The 25,341-nt window shown below is 38.2% G+C and overlaps 2 protein-coding genes across 2 annotated transcripts in view; both read left to right on the top strand.

Moving 5' to 3' along the window:
• sox5 (SRY-box transcription factor 5) overlaps positions 1–25,341 on the top strand; it is a 323,149-nt gene that overhangs the window by 151,915 nt on the left and 145,893 nt on the right. The window lies entirely within an intron of this gene.
• Positions 12,416–25,192, top strand: LOC147310556 (uncharacterized). The gene is made up of 5 exons (XM_086269841.1): positions 12,416–14,110; positions 14,997–15,025; positions 15,460–19,194; positions 20,935–23,474; positions 25,017–25,192. Exons 3-5 carry the CDS (start codon positions 16,260–16,262, stop codon positions 25,020–25,022), a joined length of 5,481 nt encoding a protein of 1,826 aa, XP_086125967.1. The 5' UTR covers positions 12,416–14,110; positions 14,997–15,025; positions 15,460–16,259; the 3' UTR covers positions 25,023–25,192.

Here is a 25,341-nt window from a genome sequence, read left to right as displayed (position 1 = left end):
ACAACCTAAATAACACTTCAGGAGAGAGAAAAACAAAGTTTATTTTGTGGTTGTCCCTGAAATAAAAAGAAGAAAAGTTTATTTTTTCACAAATGCTTTCTGTGCAAATTCCACAGAAGGCTTTTTATACATGACGCTCGGGTTGGCTGATTGCTGTGCATTTGCATTGTCCCTGCAACATCTTATCGACTATATAATACATTGTCAAGTCAAAAATTAATCTCAACTAAGTTCATGGCAAGTGAACTCTCATAGCTGCTGTTGGCCATGGCTATTGTGTGAGTGTTATTCTCATAAACATGTATTGAAAACACAACAAATATGAGTCTTATCCTCATTCTCAAAGTGTTCTCCAGCGGGGACAGAGAGCAGGCTAAAGAGTGTGCCCAGGTCAGCGCTGCTCCGTTATGTTGACCAATTGCTGGCGACTCAGACGCATAATGGAGAAATTAAGTTTCTGTAATGCACAAATGAGGTTATCATTGGTTTTGCAGCTGTTCACGGGGTCAATCGAGGCTCAATTTAGTTGGGAATGTGATTAGATTTAGTCCTGTCAAAGCAACCTGTTGCTCTTAAAAGGTTATCTAATTATAAAGTCACGGTGTTTCTGTCATCTACAGCTTGTAAAGACATTACCGTCCATTGGCGGTATCTGTTAAATTTTTGATGGGTCAATTAAGGTCAACTTTGTATTGTTTCAGATGCTATAAAATGCTGTAGTTTATATAACACCACTGCCATTGCTGAAATCTTGCCTATTATACCCAGTGTTGTTGATAATCCAAAGAAGCTAATATCTGACATCTGTGTTGAGTTGCTGGCTCAAACTTTTTGTATAAAACATTAATTTCCACATGACATTTTCTCCCCTCTAAGTAGCTTTGTGTTTGGATAAAACCATCTCATAACATTTACTGGCATACTATATATACATAAAGTAAACTAAATACTGATGGATTCATTTTATGTTTGCATTTGTTCGCATTAATTTACAGAAAACCCAGAAGTAGCAGTGTATTTATAAAATAAATGAAATAATAATGTGTGAGAGTAGGATGAGCTAAAATCTTAAAGAGAGGCGATTCACAGTAATGTGGTGACTTAAGACCGTAGGGAGCCAGGAACATTTACTGACTTTTCCAAAATGGGTGAAATAACTAGAAGTTTCTTTCTTTCTTGTCCTCGATGTCAGCAATTGAAGGGACTATAAATGGGTGTGGAAGATATCATTGATAGACACATGACAGGGTGATAAATGCATTAGAGGACTACTATGTAACCGCTCCCTAAAACATCTGCCTGTGGCTAATCATCAGCTACAAACCAATGTGCAACAAGTGTATTGCTCCCTTTACTCGCAGGTAGCCGCTGCAATAGGTGCCGCCACAGATAATAACGCCATGTTAGTGCAGATATGGGAGGAGAAGAAGTCAAAGCCAGAACCAAAGAAATTGCAGATGACCCTAATATGGGCATCTTATTTTTGGGGATTTAGCTGTAACCACAGAAGCCCACCTGCTTTTCAAACTTGCTGTTTCTGATGGACAGCCAATCAAACAGAAGCTGCCTTCAAGGATGGAAGAATCGAGCTTGTTTCAGACATAAATTGAAGTGCAGGACTGAACCAATACTGAATATTAGTAGTAGTCCAACAATAGAAATCTAGAGTTAGTAATGAGAACATAATTCACAAGAAAGAGCTTAAGCATAATGTTTTAGAAAACATTGAAGGGTACATTCAAAGGTCATTCGCAACCCCCTGCCTCAGTTTTATTTATCTGGATCCTCACCCGAATTTAGTGGGTCTTCCTGTGTTTGTGCTCCACGTCTCCACCAATTTTTTTTGTTGTATTCAGATCAATTTAGAAGTATTTTATCGGCATGTCAGCTTATAAAAACAGATTGCCAAAGTGTAAGGATACAATTTAGTGAAGTATCCCAATAACAGGAAATAAAGAACGTGAAATGATACTGAACTGAGTAAATATTATACAGATGAGGTAAGAAGTTCTTGTCCCCTTATTTCCAGCTGTCTTTACTCTGATGTCATAGGTCAAACTGCAACCATCCCTGAAGTCAGCCTTTATTAGTGTGAATGCTTGAAAAGCATTCACAGTATTGTTATTCGAATCTTTATTATTAGTGTGAATGCTTGAAAAGCATTCACAGTATTGTTCTTCTAATCTTTATTATTATATTTTATTTTTCCGTACGTTTTTTGAAAGCCTACTCCTTCAAAACCGTTCAACTTAGAAAAACCATTCAAACATCGTTAGATTCCTATTATTTTGGACAACATTGCTTCTATTTTTCTCATTTTTAACATTTATATTTTTAATTTTATTCAACTTTATTCAACAAAAATTTCCCATGTATTTCAATGGGGAGACCCTTCAAATTCTCATTCAACTTACTCATTTTTAAACTCTTACTACTTCAACATACGTTCACATAGAGCCACCATTCAAACTTTAAAACGAAGACAAGACATTCAACTATTCAACTTGTATTTATCTTTTCAATATCTATTATACTTTTTCTTCAGTTCCAGTTTAAGTTTCATGATGTTTTTTCACCCGTTTCAGAGTTTATAATGGGTGTGTATGGGACGGAATGTTGGGGCTAGAGTGAGGCAGCTCAACTGCTAGAGTGAGAGGAGCAAAAAAATTAATCTTAAAATATTTTTTAAAACTGCTGCTGTGTCCTCAGCGTTTGCTCTACAGGTATGATTTTACCCTCAAAACGTAGCCATGGCTGTCCTCTTTCATCCAATGTGTTTACTATTGTCCTAGGTGTTACGGTTCTTTCATAAATGTCACCAATGCACAGCCTCCTCCCTCCAACTCTTCCATAGACTCTAATGTTAAAATGGCTCAGAAGGTTCGTTTGAAAATCAGAAGAGCATGGTGTCTTTCCACTGTCACCACGTCCATATAATAAACTCCACAGGCATGAAAACTGAGAATTCAGTAGACTAGACATTGCTGTCACTCACGGTGAAAGAATTTTGTCAATACGACTTTTACTTTTCATTTGGGAACGATTTGTTTCGGCCTGACTTTTCTGTTCATTTTAAGCAGCAAAAGTGAGGCGCATGTCTGTGTACGTGTGTATGGAGCCATTGGGTGCGGTCACTATAGCAACCAGGCTCACACCTGCCTGCTTAACGAGCTCTGCCTGCCACTGTACCAAGATTCATCTTAAGCACTTCTCTTTCAACTGCTGCTGTGTCCACAGTGTTACAGCCATCATTTTACCCTCAAATTGTCGCCATTATTGTTCTCTTTCCAACACCGTATCTTTCAAAGCTCAGGCATTTAAACTTTTTAAACTGTGTGGATCAAAGTGGAGGGATCACATTTGAGTCATTCAGTGATTCAAAGAATATGACCTTTTAATATTCATTCAGATGTTTTCTGACTCTAAATGTTCTTTTCTCATTTCTTAGGGTTTTCTAATTTACATTTAAAACATTTTCAGTTTTTTTCCAACTCCTTCTTCTGTGTAACCTTCAGCTTTTAGCAGTTCAGCACCTTTGTTTTCAGGTTAAATTCGTTTTTTTTTTTTTTTTTTTTTTTAATCTCATTCAATATTTTTAACTCAAAATTCAGCAATTAATTCATTTCAGTGCATACATTCAGATTCAAGCATTCACACTGCAGTTTCTTCAGAAAATGCACTTTCTAGTTATTATTAGTGTGAATGCTTGAAAAGCATTCACAGTATTGTTATTCGAATCTTTATTAGTGTGAATGCTTGAAAAGCATTCACAGTATTGTTCTTCTAATCTTTATTATTAGTGTGAATGCTTGAAAAGCATTCACAGTATTGTTATTCTAATCTTTATTAGTGTGAATGCTTGAAAAGCATTCACAGTATTGTTCTTCTAATCTTTATTATTATTATATTTTATCTATTCCGTACGTTTTTTGTAATCCTACTCCTTCAAAACCGTTCAACTTAGAAAAACCATTCAAACACCGTTAGATTCCTATTCTTTTGGACAACACTGCTTCTATTTTTCTCATTTTTAACATTTATATTTTTAATTTTATTCAACTTTATTCAACAAAAATTTCCCATGTATTTCAATGGGGAGACCCTTCAAATTCTCATTCAATTTACTCATTTTTAAACTCTTACTACTTCCACATACATTGACATAGAGCCACCATTCAAACTTTAAAACGAAGACAAGACATTCAACTATTCAACTTGTATTTATCTTTTCAATATCTATTATACTTTTTCTTCAGTTCCAGTTTAAGTTTCATGATGTTTTTTCACCCGTTTCAGAGTTTATAATGGGTGTGTATGGGACGGAATGTTGGGGCTAGAGTGAGGCAGCTCAACTGCTAGAGTGAGAGGAGCAAAAAAATTAATCTTAAAATCTTTTTTAAAACTGCTGCTGTGTCCGCAGCGTTTGCTCTACAGGTATGATTTTACCCTCAAAACGTAGCCATGGCTGTCCTCTTTCATCCAATGTGTTTACTATTGTCCTAGGTGTTATGGTTCTTTCGTAAATGTCACCAATGCACAGCCTCCTCCCTCCAACTCTTCCATAGACTCTAATGTTAAAATGGCTCAGAAGGTTCGTTTGAAAATCAGAAGAGCATGGTGTCTTTCCACTGTCACCACGTCCATATAATAAACTCCACAGACATGAAAACTGAGAATTAGGTAGACTAGAAGCTGCTGTCGCTCACGGTGAAAGAATTTTGTCAATACGACTTTTACTTTTCATTTGGGAACGATTTGTTTCGGCCTGACTTTTCTGTTCATTTTAAGCAGCAAAAGTGAGGCGCATGTCTGTGTACGTGTGTATGGAGCCATTGGGTGCGGTCACTATAGCAACCAGGCTCACACCTGCCTGCTTAACGAGCTCTGCCTGCCACTGTACCAAGATTCATCTTAAGCACTTCTCTTTCAACTGCTGCTGTGTCCACAGTGTTACAGCCATCATTTTACCCTCAAATTGTCGCCATTATTGTTCTCTTTCCAACACCGTATCTTTCAAAGCTCAGGCATTTAAACTTTTTAAACTGTGTGGATCAAAGTGGAGGGATCACATTTGAGTCATTCAGTGATTCAAAGAATATGACCTTTTAATATTCATTCAGATGTTTTCTGACTCTAAATGTTCTTTTCTCATTTCTTAGGGTTTTCTAATTTACATTTAAAACATTTTCAGTTTTTTTTCCAACTCCTTCTTCTGTGTAACCTTCAGCTTTTAGCAGTTCAGCACCTTTGTTTTCTGGTTAAATTCGGTTTTTTTTTATGTTTTTTTTTAATCTCATTCAATATTTTTAACTCAAAATTCAGCAATTAATTCATTTCAGTGCATACATTCAGATTCAAGCATTCACACTGCAGTTTCTTCAGAAAATGCACTTTCTAGTTAGTGTGAATGCTTGAAAAGCATTCACAGTATTGTTATTAGTGTGAATGCTTGAAAAGCATTCACAGTATTGTTATTCGAATCTTTATTAGTGTGAATGCTTGAAAAGCATTCACAGTATTGTTATTCGAATCTTTATTATTATTATTATATATTCCGTACGTTTTTTGGCATCTAACTCCTTCAAAACCGTTCAACTTAGAAAAACCATTCAAACACCATTAGATTCCTATTCTTTTGGACAACACTGCTTCTATTTTTCGCATTTTTAACATTTATATTTTTAATTTTATTCAACTTTTTTCAACAAAAATTTATAATGTATTTCAATGGGGAGACCCTTCAAATCCTCATTCAACTTACTCATTTTTAAACTCTTACTACTTCCACATACATTGACATAGAGCCACCATTCAAACTTTAAAACGAAGACAAGACATTCAACTATTCAACTTGTATTTATCTTTTCAATATCTATTAGACTTTTTCTTCAGTTCCAGTTTAAGTTTCATGATGTTTTTTCACCCGTTTCAGAGTTTATAATGGGTGTGTATGGGACGGAATGTTGGGGCTAGAGTGAGACAGCTCAACTGCTAGAGTGAGAGGAGCAAAAAAATTAATCTTAAAATCTTTTTTAAAACTGCTGCTGTGTCCGCAGCGTTTGCTCTACAGGTATGATTTTACCCTCAAAACATAGCCATCGCTGTCCTCTTTCATCCAATGTGTTTACTATTGTCCTAGGTGTTATGGTTTTTTCATAAATGCCACCAATGCACAGCCTCCTCCCTCCAACTCTTCCATAGACTCTAATGTTAAACTTGCTCAGAAGGTTCGTTTGAAAATCAGAAGAGCATGGTGTCTTTACACTGTCACCACGTCCATATAATAAGCTCCACAGGCATGAAAACTGAGAATTAGGTAGACTAGACATTGCTGTCGCTCACGGTGAAAGAATTTTGTCAATACGACTTTTACTTTTCATTTGGGAACGATTTGTTTCGGCCTGACTTTTCTGTTCATTTTAAGCAGCAAAAGTGAGGCGCATGTCTGTGTACGTGTGTATGGAGCCATTGGGTGCGGTCACTATAGCAACCAGGCTCACACCTGCCTGCTTAACGAGCTCTGCCTGCCACTCTGCCAAGATTCATCTTAAACACTTCTCTTTCAACTGCTGCTGTGTCCACAGTGTTAAAGCCATCATTTTACCCTCAAAACGTCGCCATCGTTGTTCTCTTTCCAACATCTTGTCTTTCAAAGCTCAGACATTTAAACTTTTTAAACTGTGTGGATCCAAGTGGAGGGATCACATTTTAGTCATTCAGTGATTCAAAGAATATGACCTTTTAATATTCTTTCAGATGTTTTCTGACTCTAAATGTTCTTTTCTCATTTCTTAGGTTTTTCTAATTTGCAATTAAAACATTTTCAGCTTTTTTCCAACTCCTTCTTCTGTGTAACCTTCAGCTTTTAGCAGTTCAGCACCTTTGTTTTCAGGTTAAATTCATTTTTTTTTGTTTTGTTTTTTTATCTCATTCAATATTTTTAACTCAAAATTCAGCAATTAATTCATTTCAGTGCATACATTCAGATTCAAGCATTCACACTGCAGTTTCTTCAGAAAATGCACTTTCTAGTTATTATTATTATTATATATTCCGTACGTTTTTTGGCATCTCACTCCTTCAAAACCGTTCAACTTAGAAAAACCATTCAAACACCGTTAGATTCCTATTCTTTTGGACAACACTGCTTCTATTTTTCATATTTTTAACATTTATATTTTTAATTTTATTCAACTTTATTCAACAAAAATTTATAATGTATTTCAATGGGGAGACCCTTCAAATCCTCATTCAACTTACTCATTTTTAAACTCTTACTACTTCCACATACATTGACATAGAGCCACCATTCAAACTTTAAAACGAAGACAAGACATTCAACTATTCAACTTGTATTTATCTTTTCAATATCTATTATACTTTTTCTTCAGTTCCAGTTTAAGTTTCATGATGTTTTTTCACCCGTTTCAGAGTTTATAATGGGTGTGTATGGGACGGAATGTTGGGGCTAGAGTGAGACAGCTCAACTGCTAGAGTGAGAGGAGCAAAAAAATTAATCTTAAAATCTTTTTTAAAACTGCTGCTGTGTCCGCAGCGTTTGCTCTACAGGTATGATTTTACCCTCAAAACGTAGCCATCGCTGTCCTCTTTCATCCAATGTGTTTACTATTGTCCTAGGTGTTACGGTTCTTTCATAAATGTCACCAATGCACAGCCTCCTCCCTCCAACTCTTCCATAGACTCTAATGTTAAAATGGCTCAGAAGGTTCTTTTGAAAATCAGAAGAGCATGGTGTCTTTCCACTGTCACCACGTCCATATAATAAACTCCACAGGCATGAAAACTGAGAATTCAGTAGACTAGACATTGCTGTCGCTCACGGTGAAAGAATTTCGTCAATACGACTTGTACTTTTCATATGGGAACGATTTGTTTCGGCCTGACTTTTCTGTTCATTTTAAGCAGCAAAAGTGAGGTGCATGTCTGTGTCCGTGTGTATGGAGCCATTGGGTGCGGTCACTATAGCAACCAGGCTCACACCTGCCTGCTTAACGAGCTCTCTCTCTCACTCTGCCAAGATTCATCTGAAACACTTCTCTTTCAACTGCTGCTGTGTCCACAGTGTTAAAGCCATCATTTTACCCTCAAAACGTCGCCATCGTTGTTCTCTTTCCAACATCTTGTCTTTCAAAGCTCAGAGATGTAAACTTTTTAAACTGTGTGGATCCAAGTGGAGGGATCACATTTGAGTCATTCAGTGATTCAAAGAATATGACCTTTTAATATTCTTTCAGATGTTTTCTGACTCTAAATGTTCTTTTCTCATTTCTTAGGTTTTTCTAATTTACAATTAAAACATTTTCAGCTTTTTTCCAACTTCTTCTTCTGTGTAACCTTCAGCTTTTAGCAGTTCAGCACCTTTGTTTTCAGGTTAAATTCGTTTTTTTGTTGTTGTTTTTTTTAAATCTCATTCAATATTTTTAACTCAAAATTCAGCAATTAATTCATTTCAGTCCATACATTCAGATTCAAGCATTCACACTGCAGTTTCTTCAGAAAATGCACTTTCTAGTTCTAATCTTTATTATTATTATTATATTTTATTTTTCCGTACGTTTTTTGTAAGCCTACTCCTTCAAAACCGTTCAACTTAGAAAAACCATTCAAACACCGTTAGATTCCTATTCTTTTGGACAACACTGCTTCTATTTTTCATATTTTTAACATTTATATTTTTAATTTTATTCAACTTTATTCAACAAAAATTTATAATGTATTTCAATGGGGAGACCCTTCAAATCCTCATTCAACTTACTCATTTTTAAACTCTTACTACTTCCACATACATTGACATAGAGCCACCATTCAAACTTTAAAACGAAGACAAGACATTCAACTATTCAACTTGTATTTATCTTTTCAATATCTTTTATACTTTTTCTTCAGTTCCAGTTTAAGTTTCATGATGTTTTTTCACCCGTTTCAGAGTTTATAATGGGTGTGTATGGGACGGAATGTTGGGGCTAGAGTGAGACAGCTCAACTGCTAGAGTGAGAGGAGCAAAAAAATTAATCTTAAAATCTTTTTTAAAACTGCTGCTGTGTCCGCAGCGTTTGCTCTACAGGTATGATTTTACCCTCAAAACGTAGCCATGGCTGTCCTCTTTCATCCAATGTGTTTACTATTGTACTAGGTGTTATGGTTCTTTCATAAATGTCACCAATGCACAGCCTCCTCCCTCCAACTCTTCCATAGACTCTAATGTTAAAATGGCTCAGAAGGTTCGTTTGAAAATCAGAAGAGCATGGTGTCTTTCCACTGTCACCACGTCCATATAATAAGCTCCACAGGCATGAAAACTGAGAATTAGGTAGACTAGACATTGCTGTCGCTCACGGTGAAAGAATTTTGTCAATACGACTTTTACTTTTCATTTGGGAGCGATTTGTTTCGGCCTGACTTTTCTGTTCATTTTAAGCAGCAAAAGTGAGGCGCATGTCTGTGTACGTGTGTATGGAGCCATTGGGTGCGGTCACTATAGCAACCAGGCTCACACCTGCCTGCTTAACGAGCTCTGCCTGCCACTGTGCCAAGATTCATCTTAAGCACTTCTCTTTCAACTGCTGCTGTGTCCACAGTGTTACAGCCATCATTTTACCCTCAAATTGTCGCCATTATTGTTCTCTTTCCAACACCGTGTCTTTCAAAGCTCAGGCATTTAAACTTTTTAAACTGTGTGGATCAAAGTGGAGGGATCACATTTGAGTCATTCAGTGATTCAAAGAATATGACCTTTTAATATTCATTCAGATGTTTTCTGACTCTAAATGTTCTTTTCTCATTTCTTAGGGTTTTCTAATTTACATTTAAAACATTTTCAGTTTTTTTCCAACTTCTTCTTCTGTGTAACGTTCAGCTTTTAGCAGTTCAGCACCTTTGTTTTCAGGTTAAATTCGGGTTTTTTTTTTTATCTCATTCAATATTTTTAACTCAAAATTCAGTAATTAATTCATTTCAGTGCATACATTCAGATTCAAGCATTCACACTGCAGTTTCTTCAGAAAATGCACTTTCTAGTTATTATTATTATTATATTTTATTTTTCCGTACGTTTTTTGTAAGCCTACTCCTTCAAAACCGTTCAACTTAGAAAAACCATTCAAACACCGTTAGATTCCTATTCTTTTGGACAACACTGCTTCTATTTTTCATATTTTTAACATTTATATTTTTAATTTTATTCAACTTTATTCAACAAAAATTTATAATGTATTTCAATGGGGAGACCCTTCAAATCCTCATTCAACTTACTCATTTTTAAACTCTTACTACTTCCACATACATTGACATAGAGCCACCATTCAAACTTTAAAACGAAGACAAGACATTCAACTATTCAACTTGTATTTATCTTTTCAATATCTTTTATACTTTTTCTTCAGTTCCAGTTTAAGTTTCATGATGTTTTTTCACCCGTTTCAGAGTTTATAATGGGTGTGTATGGGACGGAATGTTGGGGCTAGAGTGAGACAGCTTAACTGCTAGAGTGAGAGGAGCAAAAAAATTAATCTTAAAATCTTTTTTAAAACTGCTGCTGTGTCCGCAGCGTTTGCTCTACAGGTATGATTTTACCCTCAAAACGTAGCCATGGCTGTCCTCTTTCATCCAATGTGTTTACTATTGTACTAGGTGTTATGGTTCTTTCATAAATGTCACCAATGCACAGCCTCCTCCCTCCAACTCTTCCATAGACTCTAATGTTAAAATGGCTCAGAAGGTTCGTTTGAAAATCAGAAGAGCATGGTGTCTTTCCACTGTCACCACGTCCATATAATAAGCTCCACAGGCATGAAAACTGAGAATTAGGTAGACTAGACATTGCTGTCGCTCACGGTGAAAGAATTTTGTCAATACGACTTTTACTTTTCATTTGGGAGCGATTTGTTTCGGCCTGACTTTTCTGTTCATTTTAAGCAGCAAAAGTGAGGCGCATGTCTGTGTACGTGTGTATGGAGCCATTGGGTGCGGTCACTATAGCAACCAGGCTCACACCTGCCTGCTTAACGAGCTCTGCCTGCCACTGTGCCAAGATTCATCTTAAGCACTTCTCTTTCAACTGCTGCTGTGTCCACAGTGTTACAGCCATCATTTTACCCTCAAATTGTCGCCATTATTGTTCTCTTTCCAACACCGTGTCTTTCAAAGCTCAGGCATTTAAACTTTTTAAACTGTGTGGATCAAAGTGGAGGGATCACATTTGAGTCATTCAGTGATTCAAAGAATATGACCTTTTAATATTCATTCAGATGTTTTCTGACTCTAAATGTTCTTTTCTCATTTCTTAGGGTTTTCTAATTTACATTTAAAACATTTTCAGTTTTTTTCCAACTTCTTCTTCTGTGTAACCTTCAGCTTTTAGCAGTTCAGCACCTTTGTTTTCAGGTTAAATTCGGGTTTTTTTTTTTTATCTCATTCAATATTTTTAACTCAAAATTCAGTAATTAATTCATTTCAGTGCATACATTCAGATTCAAGCATTCACACTGCAGTTTCTTCAGAAAATGCACTTTCTAGTTATTATTATTATTATATTTTATTTTTCCGTACGTTTTTTCAAAGCCTACTCCTTCAAAACCGTTCAACTTAGAAAAACCATTCAAACATCGTTAGATTCCTATTATTTTGGACATGACTGCTTCTAATTTTCTCATTTTTAACATTTATATTTTTAATTTTATTCAACTTTATTCAACAAAAATTTCCCATGTATTTCAATGGGGAGACCCTTCAAATTCTCATTCAACTTACTCATTTTTAAACTCTTACTACTTCCACATACATTGACATAGAGCCACCATTCAAACTTTAAAACGAAGACAAGACATTCAACTATTCAACTTGTATTTATCTTTTCAATATCTATTATACTTTTTCTTCAGTTCCAGTTTAAGTTTCATGATGTTTTTTCACCCGTTTCAAAATTTATAATTGGTGTGTATGGGACGGAATGTTGGGGCTAGAGTGAGACAGCTCAACTGCTAGAGTGAGAGGAGCAAAAAAATTAATCTTAAAATCTTTTTTAAAACTGCTGCTGTGTCCGCAGCGTTTGCTCTACAGGTATGATTTTACCCTCAAAACGTAGCCATGGCTGTCCTCTTTCATCCAATGTGTTTACTATTGTACTAGGTGTTATGGTTCTTTCATAAATGTCACCAATGCACAGCCTCCTCCCTCCAACTCTTCCATAGACTCTAATGTTAAAATGGCTCAGAAGGTTCGTTTGAAAATCAGAAGAGCATGGTGTCTTTCCACTGTCACCACGTCCATATAATAAACTCCACAGGCATGAAAACTGAGAATTTGGTAGACTAGACATTGCTGCCACTCACGGTGAAAGAATTTTGTCAATACAACTTGTACTTTTCTTTTGGGAACGATTTGTTTCGGCCTGACTTTTCTGTTCATTTTAAGCAGCAAAAGTGAGGCGCATGTCTGTGTCGTGTGTATGGAGCCATTGGGTGCAGTCACTATAGCAACCAGGCTCACACCTGCCTGCTTAACGAGCTCTCTCTCAGTCTGCCAAGATTCATCTTAAACACTTCTCTTTCAACTGCTGCTGTGTCCACAGTGTTTGCTTTACAGCCATCATTTTACCCTCAAAACGTAGCCATTGTTGTTCTCTTTCCAACACCGTGTCTTTCAAAACATTGAGATGTAAACTTTTTGAACTGTGTAGATCCAAGTAGATAGATAACCTCCTAACTGACCCATAGAAATACATTGTTTTCAGTCAGGAGTTTGTCTCAACAGCAGAAAAGACCCCACCTTTTAAATTACTCCTGTGACCACATTTTTGACAGCGGGAACATAAAGAACATGCTGTTGTGTAGAAAAATTCCTCTGGATCTCCATGGTTTAAAAGCTGGCTTGACAGGAATTACAATTTTGGATTTAGAAGCAGTTTTTCCAACAGATGCCATTAAGCAGATTTGAAAGGGGTCACAGAATAATAGTGTCATTGTCCAGAGTCTGTGACTCCTTGTTTATATTTAAGTTTATTATTATTATGGGATTTTGTGCTCCTTTTTCACATTTCATGTTCCTATGTTCTGTGTTCCCTAGTCTGTGTTAAGTTTGTGTGGGTTTTGTTCTGTCGGTGTGTTTCCTGTTTTACGTTGAAGGTCCGTGTCCAATCTCAGTGTGTTCAGATTACATGTCAGACAATCATGTCTGATTACTCCCAGCTGTGCCCTCCTTCTGTGTCTCATTCCCTCGTTATCCCTCTGTGTATTTAAGCCTTGTGTTTGCGGCTGGTTCATCTGTGTATCGCCCTCCGTTGCCCTGTGTGGCTTCCCTATGTTTTCTACATCTCCCTGCATCTCTGTTTCATGTTTGTTTTTGCTTAGCCTTTTCCAGTTTAGGTTACTCTTAGGTGTTTTTTGTACACCACGTTCCTGTTTGTTTTGCCTTCGTGTTAATAAAGCTCGCTCTCTACTTAAGCAGTCTGCATCTTGGCTCCGTTAATAATTCAGACAAATAGTATGTCAGTAGTTAGTGTAGGCCAACTGAATAGAGCATTCTGATTGCCCTGCTAAATGCAAGCTGATTGTGTATTGGTGGACTTGTCTTCTGCACACAGGTTTTTCAGATCTGGAGTCAGTTGATGACTTTAAAATAATCTTTTCTGACTGGATAATTAAAGCTCACAGCATCTACCTGTCTGTAGTTAATTTCCCCACCTTTTAACTAACGTTTAACTAATCTAATCTCATTTAATGTTTCTGTTTATAGTCTGTATAGTTTATCTCCCCACGAATACACTCAAAGTAGTCTTAAAATAAAACCCACAAAACAGTTCAAGATTTAATACTTTTTATTTGCTCATTTAATGCCAGTTGCCCTGTTTTTCTGTATGTCACTCATTCGCTTATACTTGGGCAAAAAGTACCAATTTGTACACTAGTATAGTGTATTTTTTCCCTCTATCTCTCTATGTCTGTCACACACACAGACCAACACACAGACATGTATATGCTCATTAATGCTGTTCAAACTGATGCTCAAATTTCCAAGCACCACCTGAACGCCTCATCTGTTTTTAACCCATCACTGGACCAACTGTCGTCATTCCGCTTTGCTCTCTGCTGTGGTAAGTACAATACAATCAGTACTGCAGTGTTTTATTTTTATGATGGTAAAAATACGTTTGACATTTAAACTCACATATCAAGTCCAACAGAGTTCAAAGAATAAAGAAAGAAAAAAAAAAAAGAATAACCTTCGCTATCATTTATACAGGTTTATGATGTTTTGCTGTTAGCAGCAGTGCTAACGCTAGCTTCAATGCTAATGCTAGCTATAGTGCTAACACTAGCCTTAGCAATTATTAACTGACAAAAAGAATATTCCTGTGATATCCCTGTGATATTTATTGGCAGTCACTGAGACAAAAGTAACAAATGAGCTTCATTATTGCCATTGTGGCTCAGTTTTAACAGTAAGAATGCTAACGCTAGCTGCAATGCTAACGCTAGCTGCAATGCTAACGCTAGCTTCAATGCTAACGCTAGCTTCAATGCTAATGCTAATGCCAGCTATAGTGCTAACACTAGCCTTAGCAATTGTTAACTGACAAAAAGAATATTCCTGTGATATCCCTGTGATATTTATTGGCAGTCACTGAGTCAAAAGTAACAAATGAGCTTTATTATTGCCATTGTGGCTCAGTTTTAACAGTAAGAATGCTAACGCTAGCTGCAATGCTAACGCTAGCTGCAATGCTAACATTAACTGAAGTGCTAATGCTAGCTGGAATGCTAAGGCTAGTAACAGTCTAACAGTCTTACATAAGTGGCAATACTTCAGGTAATTAGTTTGAATTATAAAATGGCTGCTGTGTCTTTTAGTGTGCTGTATTATTCTATAACCTGCTAATTATAAGTTCAGTGTATCATGTCGTGTGGGCTTTGCATTTCTGTTAGTCTGATAACACTGTACAGACAACTAACATATTATTTCTCCTCTTACACTTTCAGGAACTTGACTGACATCTGTGCTTTGCCTGGTAGGTGTGCACATACTGTAAGAGAAGCAGACCAAAATAAAAATAAAAAATCTGAATAATATAAACTGTAAAGTGATGGGTTCAAAGTTTTTGCTAGACCTTTTAAACACAATTTTATAACAAATACACACAAGTGCAGCTTAACAATTGGGCTAAATATTTTTTTTCGTATATTTTTGTAGTCACACTACATGTGATTAGTTAATGATTCACTCAATCATATTTGTATTTAAAAATATTATTGCTGAATTTAATTAAATATTTATTATTTTAAAAAGTGCCCAATTATGCAACTTTTTGCACATGGCAGCCGACAACAGTTTAGCTTGAATATTTGTTTTGTCCTTTTTCAGTAGTCACAATTAGTTCATACAATTACCATGTGATATTATTTTAATAAAATTATTATATTTTTCTTGTTTTTTTGTTCACAGTGTGTAGAAGAAGAAGAACAAGGACCAGATCTCCAGTCTTCTCTCTCACATCCCAACCCCCCAACCCCTCTGTCCTCTGTCTTGCTCCACCTGTTGTCTCTGCCTTCTTTCCATCTGTATTTCACTCTGTGGTTTGTGAGAAATTTTGCCAAACCAACAATCCTTTTGCGGTTTGATTTCAAAGCCGTGTCTCTCCTGCTCTGTCTGTTCTCTCTGCTAAATTTTCTCTCTACCTGTTTTTCACTCTTGGCTTGCTGCTGAAAAACGCCAAGCCAACAAAACAATAAAGAGTGCATATTTTGCCTCAACCTATGAACAAACTGAACAAACAAAGAAAAATCTGCGGTTTGATTTCCAAGCCGTGTCTCTCCTGCTCTGCCTGTTCTCTCTTCTAAATTTTCTCTCTACCTGTTTTTCACTCTTGGCTTGCTGCTGAAAAACGCCAAGCCATTAAAGCAATAAGGAGTGCATATATTGCCTCTACCTGAGAACAAACAAAGAAAACTCTAATTCACGGTTTGATTGTGATTTCCCAGCCGTGTCTCTCCTGCTCTGCCTGTTCTCTCTTCTAAATTTTCTCTCTACCTGTTTTTCACTTTGCGCTTGCTGCTAAGTTGTGCCAAGCTAATAAAGAGAGTGCATAATATTCTCTTGACTGAAGAACAAACTGTCAAACGAAAGACAACTGTTTCTGACAAATAAAAACTGAAATATAAAGACAAAGAGAACATCTCCTGGTGTGTGCCACTCTTATTTTATAAACATATTTTCTAAAGCCTAAGAAACACAGGTGTGTGAAAATGCCAAGGAAGCAGAAAAAGTCACAAGCTGCAAAACAACGCTGGAAGAAGTTCCATGAGTTTCACAGTGTACCAATATGTGAACAGGCTGAGTTTGATTTTCCTCAGAGCTCTGCAGAAGACAGTGTGTCTACAAAGACCAATGCTGATGGTGTCAAACAGGCAGGTCAACATGTTCCTGCACATGTAAAACAGGTATCTTATGCTGATGCTGTAAAGAGTGGACTGCAGCATGAATTTAATGAACAACATGAGGTGTCATGTGACCCACAGGTGGGTTATGCTGATTTTTTGAAAAGAGGCTGTCACAGTGATGTGGCAGGACCATCTCATGCAGAAAGAATGAACCTTGAAAATCAGCCATCTGTTACACAGGTCTGTGCATCTCACAGCCAGGCTCATCCCAAGTATGGAGACTCCAGAAACAAGCAGTGCACATGTAACTCACTCACATTTCTTGCATTCCTTCATGAGAATGAAAACATGACTACAGCTGACCTTAATCTGGTCTTGGATAAAGGTGATGTGATGTACAAAGAGGCCAAGAAAAGATTTCCTAAAAATATTCATTTGGCAACCGATGAGCTGCCAGACAAAGTTGATGCTCGCTGGTCTATGTATGATGTCGACATGACACAGCCTTCCCGGTATGGGACATTTGAAGAACCTCCAGAGGAAGCAGTAGATACCTTTCTCAGCTTAGAAGCAGGACTGAGCTGCCTGTTGTCAGATGTGCAGTATGCCTTACTGATTATGAGTGGATTGTGTATAGCAGTGTTCAGATCCACATCAAGCAAATATGGTTTCTTTGATCCACACTCCAGAACACCCAGTGGTCTTCCTCTACTACTACAGTCACGTAATCGTGGTACAGCAGTGATGCTGAAATTCACACTCCTCAGTGACATGATTAAGAGGATCCAAGATTCTTATGAAATGATGGAGATATCACCCTCTTGTAACTATGAACTGAAGCCTGTGCAGTTCTACAGTATGAGCACAGTCAACCTGAGTGATACTATCACAGACACAGTCTGCAGACCAACAGCTGCCACTGCTGTGGCACCTACTCACTCTGATGCAACTGTTGATGAAGCAAACCCCTCTTCTCCAAGGAGAAACACAACCACTGATCTGACTGAGAACATCTTTTGTCAAATGGTGAAACAAAAAGAAGACCAAATGACTCAGTTCACATCATATGAAGATCAGAATGAACCTCCTAATATACCCACTGAACAACTATGCAGTGAATTAAGTTTCCTTCCATCAAGTGATGCTTTTTCATGTCAATCAAATGCTGCCATAACAAATGTTGCTGCCTGTGACCTTTCTGATATAGTTTTACAAAAACTGAAAAAAGTTAATAAACAACAAAGGAACAAAATGAAAAGAAGATTAATGGCATCAGAGAAACCCAGAAATAAGAGAAAAGAAAACCAAAAAAGGAAAGAACAACAAAAGTATGCTTCAAATAAAAATTACAAAGAAAAGAAAAAATCTTGCACAAGTGAGGCATATAAAAACAATCCTGAAGTCAGACAGAAAAGACAACAGTATATGAAAAGACGTTACTGTGAAAATGATGAATTCAGAAAGAAACAAAAACAATATGTTAAAAAACGTTTTTCTGAGAATGCTACAGTTAGAAAGAAACAACAACAATATATTAAAAGACGCTACTGTGAGAACGATGAATTCAGAAAGAAACAACAACAATATATTAAAAGACGCTACTGTGAGAACGATGAATTCAGAAAGAAACAACAACAATATATTAAAAGACGCTACTGTGAGAACGATGAATTCAGAAAGAAACAACAACAATATATTAAAAGACGCTACTGTGAGAACGATGAATTCAGAAAGAAACAACAACAATATATTAAAAGACGCTACTGTGACAATGCTGAATTTAGACAAAAACAAAAAAACTATATCACTAAAAGGTATCAAGAAAACCCTGAATTCAGAGAGAGACAGAGATCTCGAGTGACTCAGCGTTATGCACGTGATGACGCATTCAGAGTAAGACACAGACAACTAATGAAACAACTAATGCGAGACAGGTATCAAAGTAATCTTGCCTTCAGGATTATGCACAATATGAGATGTGCAATGAAAATAAAAAGGAAATACAGATGGGTGAACAGACAAACCCAAGAGAGTGACAACAGTGTGATTAACGAGGCCATATCTGTGTTCAAATCACAAATCAAAGCTGGACCATCATACCCATGTACTGTATGCTTCAAGGCTTCATTTCCAAACCAAGTACGACCCTGCAGAAGGTCAAATTATGTCAAAAACCCACATGTGGTTGCAACATGTTTGACAGGAAAGTTTGTTCATGTTTGTGATGAAAACTGCAGAAATGAGCAGTGCAATGTTCCCGATGAGAGAAAGAGAGAGTGGATTTGTCACACCTGCCACGATCATCTTAAAAATGGATCCATGCCAGCACTTGCTGTTGCCAATAAACTGGATCTTGCTGATACTCCACCTGAACTGTCTGATCTCAACATACTGGAGAGACATCTCATAGCCAAGTGCATACCATTTGCCAAGATCATTCCTCTTCCCAAAGGCAGACAAAGAGCAATTAGAGGAAATGTGGTCTGTGTCCCATCAGAGGTACAGGAAACTGTTGAAGCATTGCCTCGATTAAGAATTAATTCTCAGGTCATGAGAGTAAAATTGAAGAGACGCTTGTCTTACAAAGGTCATCAGCTGTTTCAGACTGTAAGCTGGTCTAAACTTGTGCAAGCACTGCATAAACTCAAGCAGATTCATCCACAGTATAAGGATGTGAGCATCAGAGATGATCCTGAGCTGTGTGATCCAACTCTTCCTGATGAAGATGATGAGGATGATGATGATGAAAACATGAATGAGGATGATTATGATGAGGCTGATTTAATGGAAATTGACAGCTGTGAGAAAAATGCACTGAGTGAAGCACAAAATAAAAATGAACAGGATATTGACATGTTACCCTGTGATGGTGAACAATCGCATGAACAGATGATAGATGATTCAGAGCAAGCAGATGGACTGACTAATGGTGGTTTTGCACTCGAGTCCTGTTTGCAGCCCCCTGATGTGGCTGAGGAGATATTATGTTTCAGTGAAGGAATCTACTCTGTTGCTCCTGCAGAGAGAAACAATCCAATAAGTTTTTTCAAAACACCTAAACTGGAGGCCATGGCCTTCCCTGTGCAGTTTCCTACAGGCCAAAACACACTTGATGAAAGAAGGCTGATCAAAGTATCCCCCAGTGGGTATTTCAAATCAAGACTTTTCTGCATTGATGATCGTTTTGCCAAAGACACAAACTATTTGTTCTTTGCACAGTTTGTGACTGAAATACACTTGGCTACATCCAGCATGACAGTACAGTTAAGGAAGGCAAAGCCTCTGACCAGAGATGGTAGAAAAATAACCTCAGGCATGTTACAAGATAAACATGAGGTGGAGAAACTGGTGCGAAATAAAGATGCAGTGAGATTCATGCAGCCTCTGAGAGGAACCCCAGCCTATTGGGAGAAAACAACAAGAGATCTTTTTGCCATGATCAGACAGTTGGGAACTCCCACGTTCTTTTGCACATTTTCAGCTGCTGAAATGCGCTGGCCTGAAGTGATCGAGGCAATAACAAGGCAGCAAGGTGAACAAGTGAATTTTGAAGGACTCGACTGGTCAGCAAAGTGTGACATCCTGAGAAGCAATCCTGTCACAACAATGCGCATGTTTGACAAGAGAGTTGAAGCATTATTCAGAGATTTACTCTTATCTCCCGCAGAGCCACTTGGCAAAGTCATTGACTACTTTTACAGAGTTGAGTTTCAGCACAGAGGAAGCCCACACATACACTGCCTCCTGTGGGTAGAAGGTGCTCCTGTGTTTGAGGAGGATGATGAGCAAACTGTTCTTGATTTTATAAACAAATACATCACAGCTCAGCTGCCTGATCCACATAAACAACCTGAACTGTACAAAAAAGTAACAGAAGTGCAAAAACACAGTAAGAACCACACAAAGACGTGTTTTAGGAGTTTAAGCTCCGGGTGCCGTTTTGGTTTTCCCAAACCACCCTGCAATGAGACAATGATCACAAGACCCAGTGAGGATGATGCACTGGAAGTAGAAACGGCAAAGAACAAGCTCAGACCACTGAACCAGCTGCTGAATGAACCTGAAACTGCTTCCATGAGTTTAGAGCAGCTCTTGGAAAGATGCAAGTTGACACATGCAGAATATCAGAGATACCTGAATAAAATGAACATGAGGAGTACGATCATACTAAAGCGTGATCCAAAAGACTCTTGGATAAACGGCTATAATCCACATCTGCTTGAAGCCTGGAACAGTAATATCGACATAAGCTTTGTTTTAGATGCTTTTGGTGCTGCAAATTATTTAATGAAATATATATCAAAAAAAGAGGGCGGGCTATCTGAGTACCTGAAAACTGTCATTGAGAACTCCCATAAAGACAGTGTAAATGAGTGCGATGAAATGAGAGCCGTCATGCAGGCATATTCAAAGAAGCGAGAGATCAGTGCACAGGAGTGTGTTGCTCGTGCATGTGGTCTTCACATGAAGCAATGCTCACGTGCTGTAATATTCATTCCAACTGATGATAATCCTGTGAAAATGAGTCGTCCCCTGTCAGTTCTGGACAACACAACACCTGAGTCTTCCAATGTTTGGATGACATCTTTGAATGACAAATACAAAGCCAGACCTGAAACACCAGAGTATGAGGAGATGTGCATGGCAGACTTTGCTGCTACTTGCAGGATTGTCTATGGCCAACAGAAAAAAGGTAAAGATGCTTTGCCCCTTCTCAATGAGATGGGGTTTGTGCAAAGGCGCAAAAATGATAAGCCTGCTATCATCAGATTTCACCGCTGCTCACAAGAAAAACATCCAGAGCAATATTACGGAAGACTGCTTAAACTGTACCTTCCTCATCGTTCAGACCACGAACTGAAAACACCATCGTTGCCAACCTATCAGGCTTTCTATGGTGCTGGCTGTGTACAGCTACCAGGTACTGACCATCTTGAGTACGTGCAACACATTGTCAAAAGAAACAGAGAAAAATATGAGAAAAACAGTGAGGAGATCGAGAGCGCTGTTGAGGAATATGAGCAGAACAGAGGTGTGACTGACGAATGGTGTAATCTGGCACCTGAATCAGATCTCGTAAGGTTGCCACTTGTTGAACAAGAAAGAGAGCGAGACAATGAAAATGAACAGGAAGATGTGCCCGACTACAGCCGTCAGGCTGATGCTTCAACAGAAGTCAGAGCCATCAGGGAACCCCCTGCTATTGATCCCACATTGTTACGTCAGATGTTTCAGAATCTGAACAAGAAGCAAGCCTGCATATTTTATGCAGTTAGAGACTGGTGCATTAAAAGAGTCTGTGCTCTAAATCCAGAGCAGTTTTTCTTTTATATTAATGGTGGTGCTGGAACAGGAAAATCACATCTTATCAAATGCATCTACTCAGAAGCATCTAAGATACTGAGCAAAGTGCCCAGATATGCAGACGACGTTGACATATCAAAACCCACTGTCCTGTTAACTGCTTTCACTGGGACTGCAGCTTTTAACATTTCTGGAACAACACTGCATTCTCTTCTCAAGCTGCCTAGAAGCTTAAAACCTCCCATTCAGGGACTTGGCAATCAGCTGGATGAAGTCAGATCAGAACTTTTGAATGCTGAAATAATCGTCATTGACGAAGTGTCTATGGTGTCAAGACATCTGTTTGCATATGTAGATGCAAGACTCAAACAGATCAAAGGGACTCGGAGACCCTTTGGAGGCATGTCAGTCATTGCTGTCGGAGACTTCTATCAGCTACCCCCAGTGCGACAGTCTAAACCTCTCTGTGTGCACGACCCGTCTGAGATCGACCTGTGGCGGGAGCATTTTCAGATGATCACTCTGACTGAGATTATGCGTCAGAAAGATGATGTTGTCTTTGCAGAGATGCTGAACAGAATTCGTGTGAAAGGAAAGTTGGATGAGCTTTGCGAAGCAGATAGAAATTTGTTGTCACAGGCCATAACTGAACCAGCCCATTGTCCAACTGATGCGTTGCACATTTTTGCAACTAATAAAGAAGTGGATGCACACAACTCTGCAACACTGGCTCTGCTCCACACTCATATCATTGACATCCATGCAGATGATTATAGAAAAGATCCTAGAACTGGCAGAATGGCACTTCAAGACAGACCGTTGAAAGGAGGTAAAAACGAGTTACCAGACACACTGAAAGTTGCAGAAGGAGCTCGTGTCATGCTCACCAGAAACATTGACATACAAAATGGTTTGGTTAATGGAGCTTTTGGAATACTACTTAGAGTAGTTCACTCTGAAAACGACCAACACATCATCAAGCTTGGACTTAAAATGGATAATGAGACATCTGGAAAGAATAACCGCACACCAGCAGACGACATGGTGTACATTGAGAGAGCAGAGGAGAATCTGAAGCAGAAAGGAGTGGTACGAAGACAGTTCCCAGTGAAGCTGGCCTTTGCATGTACAATACATAAGGTACAGGGTATGACAACTACATCAGCTGTTGTCTCTCTTAAGAGCATTTTTGAGCCCGGCATGGCCTACGTAGCTGTCAGTAGAGTGACGTCTCTCAGTGGACTGTATCTTCTTGATATGGAAGAGAAAAAAATATTCACCAACCCAGAAATCACTGCAGCGCTTGAGAACATGAGACAAGCCAACCTTGATGACATGATGCCTCTTCTACACGTGAGGCAAACACTGAGCAGGTCAGAGGTTTTCACCATTGTTCATCATAATACAGAGGGACTGCCAGCTCACATTAATGACATCAAAAGTCACCATGAATTGTGTCTAGCAGATGTTTTGTGCCTAACAGAAACACACCTGCGGGGCTCTTTTGTCGCAGAGAGTCTCCACTTGGAAAATTACAATTTGTTCAAACGCAACAGACACCTGTCCTACACAAACTTTCCCCAGATGGCAAACAGAAGTGGTGGTGGAGTTGCTGTTTATGTGAAAAGTGACATTCAAGTGCATGAAAAACAGTACATCCATAATGTAACTGACCTTGAATTTCTGGCTTTAAAGGTTGAAGCACCAGTCAGTGCTCTGATTGCAGTTGTATACAGACCTCCAGACTACACTCTGAGGCCATTCCTGAAAAACCTGGTAAGCCTATTAGACTCATTGGAGATCATGGACTGTCATCCCATCATAGTTTGTGGTGATTTTAATGAGAATGTTTTATCCAGTGCAAACAAACCAATCCTGGAGCTGTTTGAGTCTAGGGGATACGCACAGGTCATCACTGCCCCTACCACAGAGAAGAACACACTGCTTGACCTAATTTTCATTTCTCAGTCAGATCGATGTCTCCATTCTGGAGTCATGAAGACATACCATAGTTACCATGACCCAGTATACTGTGTATTGTCCTGTGATGATTCATGATCTAGATCTTTGAATACAGTAAGTAATTTCTATATTTTTGAATGACTTAAGAAAGTAGAGCGATATTTAAAAGTTGACGCCCTGCATTGCAGTATAATGTTTGAATTGTTTACATAAAATACAATTACATGAATTAAGTAATGATATCAGTAAAAGATGACAATTTTATTTATCACAGAAAATCTAAAATTCACTAACAGTAACCTATAAATGTCAGAAAAATCAAATATAGCAGTTTAAAATGAATAGTGTAGGCATATCCTCTCTGCAGCCAGGCTTCAACATCCTGCCAGGCTGCCCCAGTCTCACTGTGGCTGGGAGGGAGGGAGGGTGGACCAGAGGATTGCCTACACAACACATAAATGTTCAACAGCTTCTTCATTGTTTCTGAGAGAACAATAATGACTAAAGGTTGCTTTTTAAAAAAACAAACAAACAAACAAACAAACAAACCTAATTACAGCAATAATGACAGTTAAGCCACTTTATGTGTGCCTCTATTTTGAAATACTATTTACAAAAATGTTATTATTTTGGTTTGTTATAAACTTTAAACTTTTTCAAAAGTATACGATTATATTTTTGGACAAATCTTTCGATGAAACATACATTTTTATGAGCTTTTATCATGTTTCGGCCAGTGCAATCATCAGGGTGGGTCTGGGTTGATAACTGCACATTTCTGGCCAGAAATGTTTCAGCAGTGTTACATATGTAGTGCATATGTTACACTTGCTTTCTGTTACCAGCTGATACCCTACATTTGTATAGACATTGGATGGTGTGAGGTTGGGGAGTTGAGTGGGGGGGGGGGTTTACGGTGGGAGCTGAGGGGGGGGGGGGGTGGTGTTAGGTTTCCTTTTTTCTTTTTCTTTTTTAAGAGAGACACAGTCCTCCTGTGTCTTCTCCAAGCTTCACATGTAAGATCCAACAATGTGAAGCACATAGCAGCTAGAAACTGTAATGCCACAGATCAGAGAGGCTTCATCATCACCATCTTCATCGCCGTACGATCAGAGCGTGAGACTTCACATCTGGAGCACAGGAGACATTCTGTGATAAGTCCTCCTTCTAGCTTGTCCCACAAGCAGTCGGTGAGATTTACTCACAACAAAAAGGGTTAATGACATAATTTCCATGAAAACATGTATTCATTCTTTGTAAAGTGTTTAAATTGTGTTTTCACTTGACCTTAGGAGTGTTAGAGTGTATTGTAATGTCTGTACTCAGGTGTTTCCCTCTGTGATCCATCCCCATCAGAGCTGAGACACTCAGGACTGAACAGACTGCACAGTTTCTGTGACCGAGCCTCCAAAACACCTTCTTTGAAACCACTCATGATAGAAGGGCTTCATATTTGCAGCAGCACTACTACAGGTATTCAGTTTATTACAGGATGTGTTTGTTTCTTAGGACCAGCTCTGAGTGCACACTACCTAACATATACACCTTTCTGTTCATTACAAACCAACTACTCTGGATCACACGGCCAGTTGGCAGGAATGTTGCTGCAGGAAAACATCCCTGGAGATCACCTCACCATCATTGTCAGACTGACTGTGCCTCCTCTGTGCAGTGTCAAGAT

This window comes from Aulonocara sp. 'chitande type north' Nkhata Bay, linkage group LG17 (genome assembly GCF_057382095.1).
Source record: "Aulonocara sp. 'chitande type north' Nkhata Bay isolate Kocher_YH1m ecotype deep benthic linkage group LG17, A_spYH_male_GT1.1, whole genome shotgun sequence".
In the NCBI taxonomy this organism is placed as follows: domain Eukaryota; kingdom Metazoa; phylum Chordata; class Actinopteri; order Cichliformes; family Cichlidae; genus Aulonocara; species Aulonocara sp. 'chitande type north' Nkhata Bay.
This window is presented reverse-complemented; position numbering and strand designations above follow the sequence as displayed.

What these genes read in the sequence shown, in the direction of transcription:
- LOC147310556 (XM_086269841.1), top strand. Translation starts at nt 16,260, where the DNA reads ATGCCAAGGAAGCAGAAAAAGTCACAAGCTGCAAAACAACGCTGGAAG. An exon ending in TTTAATGGAAATTGACAGCT is followed by an intron (nt 19,195 to 20,934) that starts GTGAGAAAAATG and finishes GTCCCCTGTCAG; the next exon opens with TTCTGGACAACACAACACCT.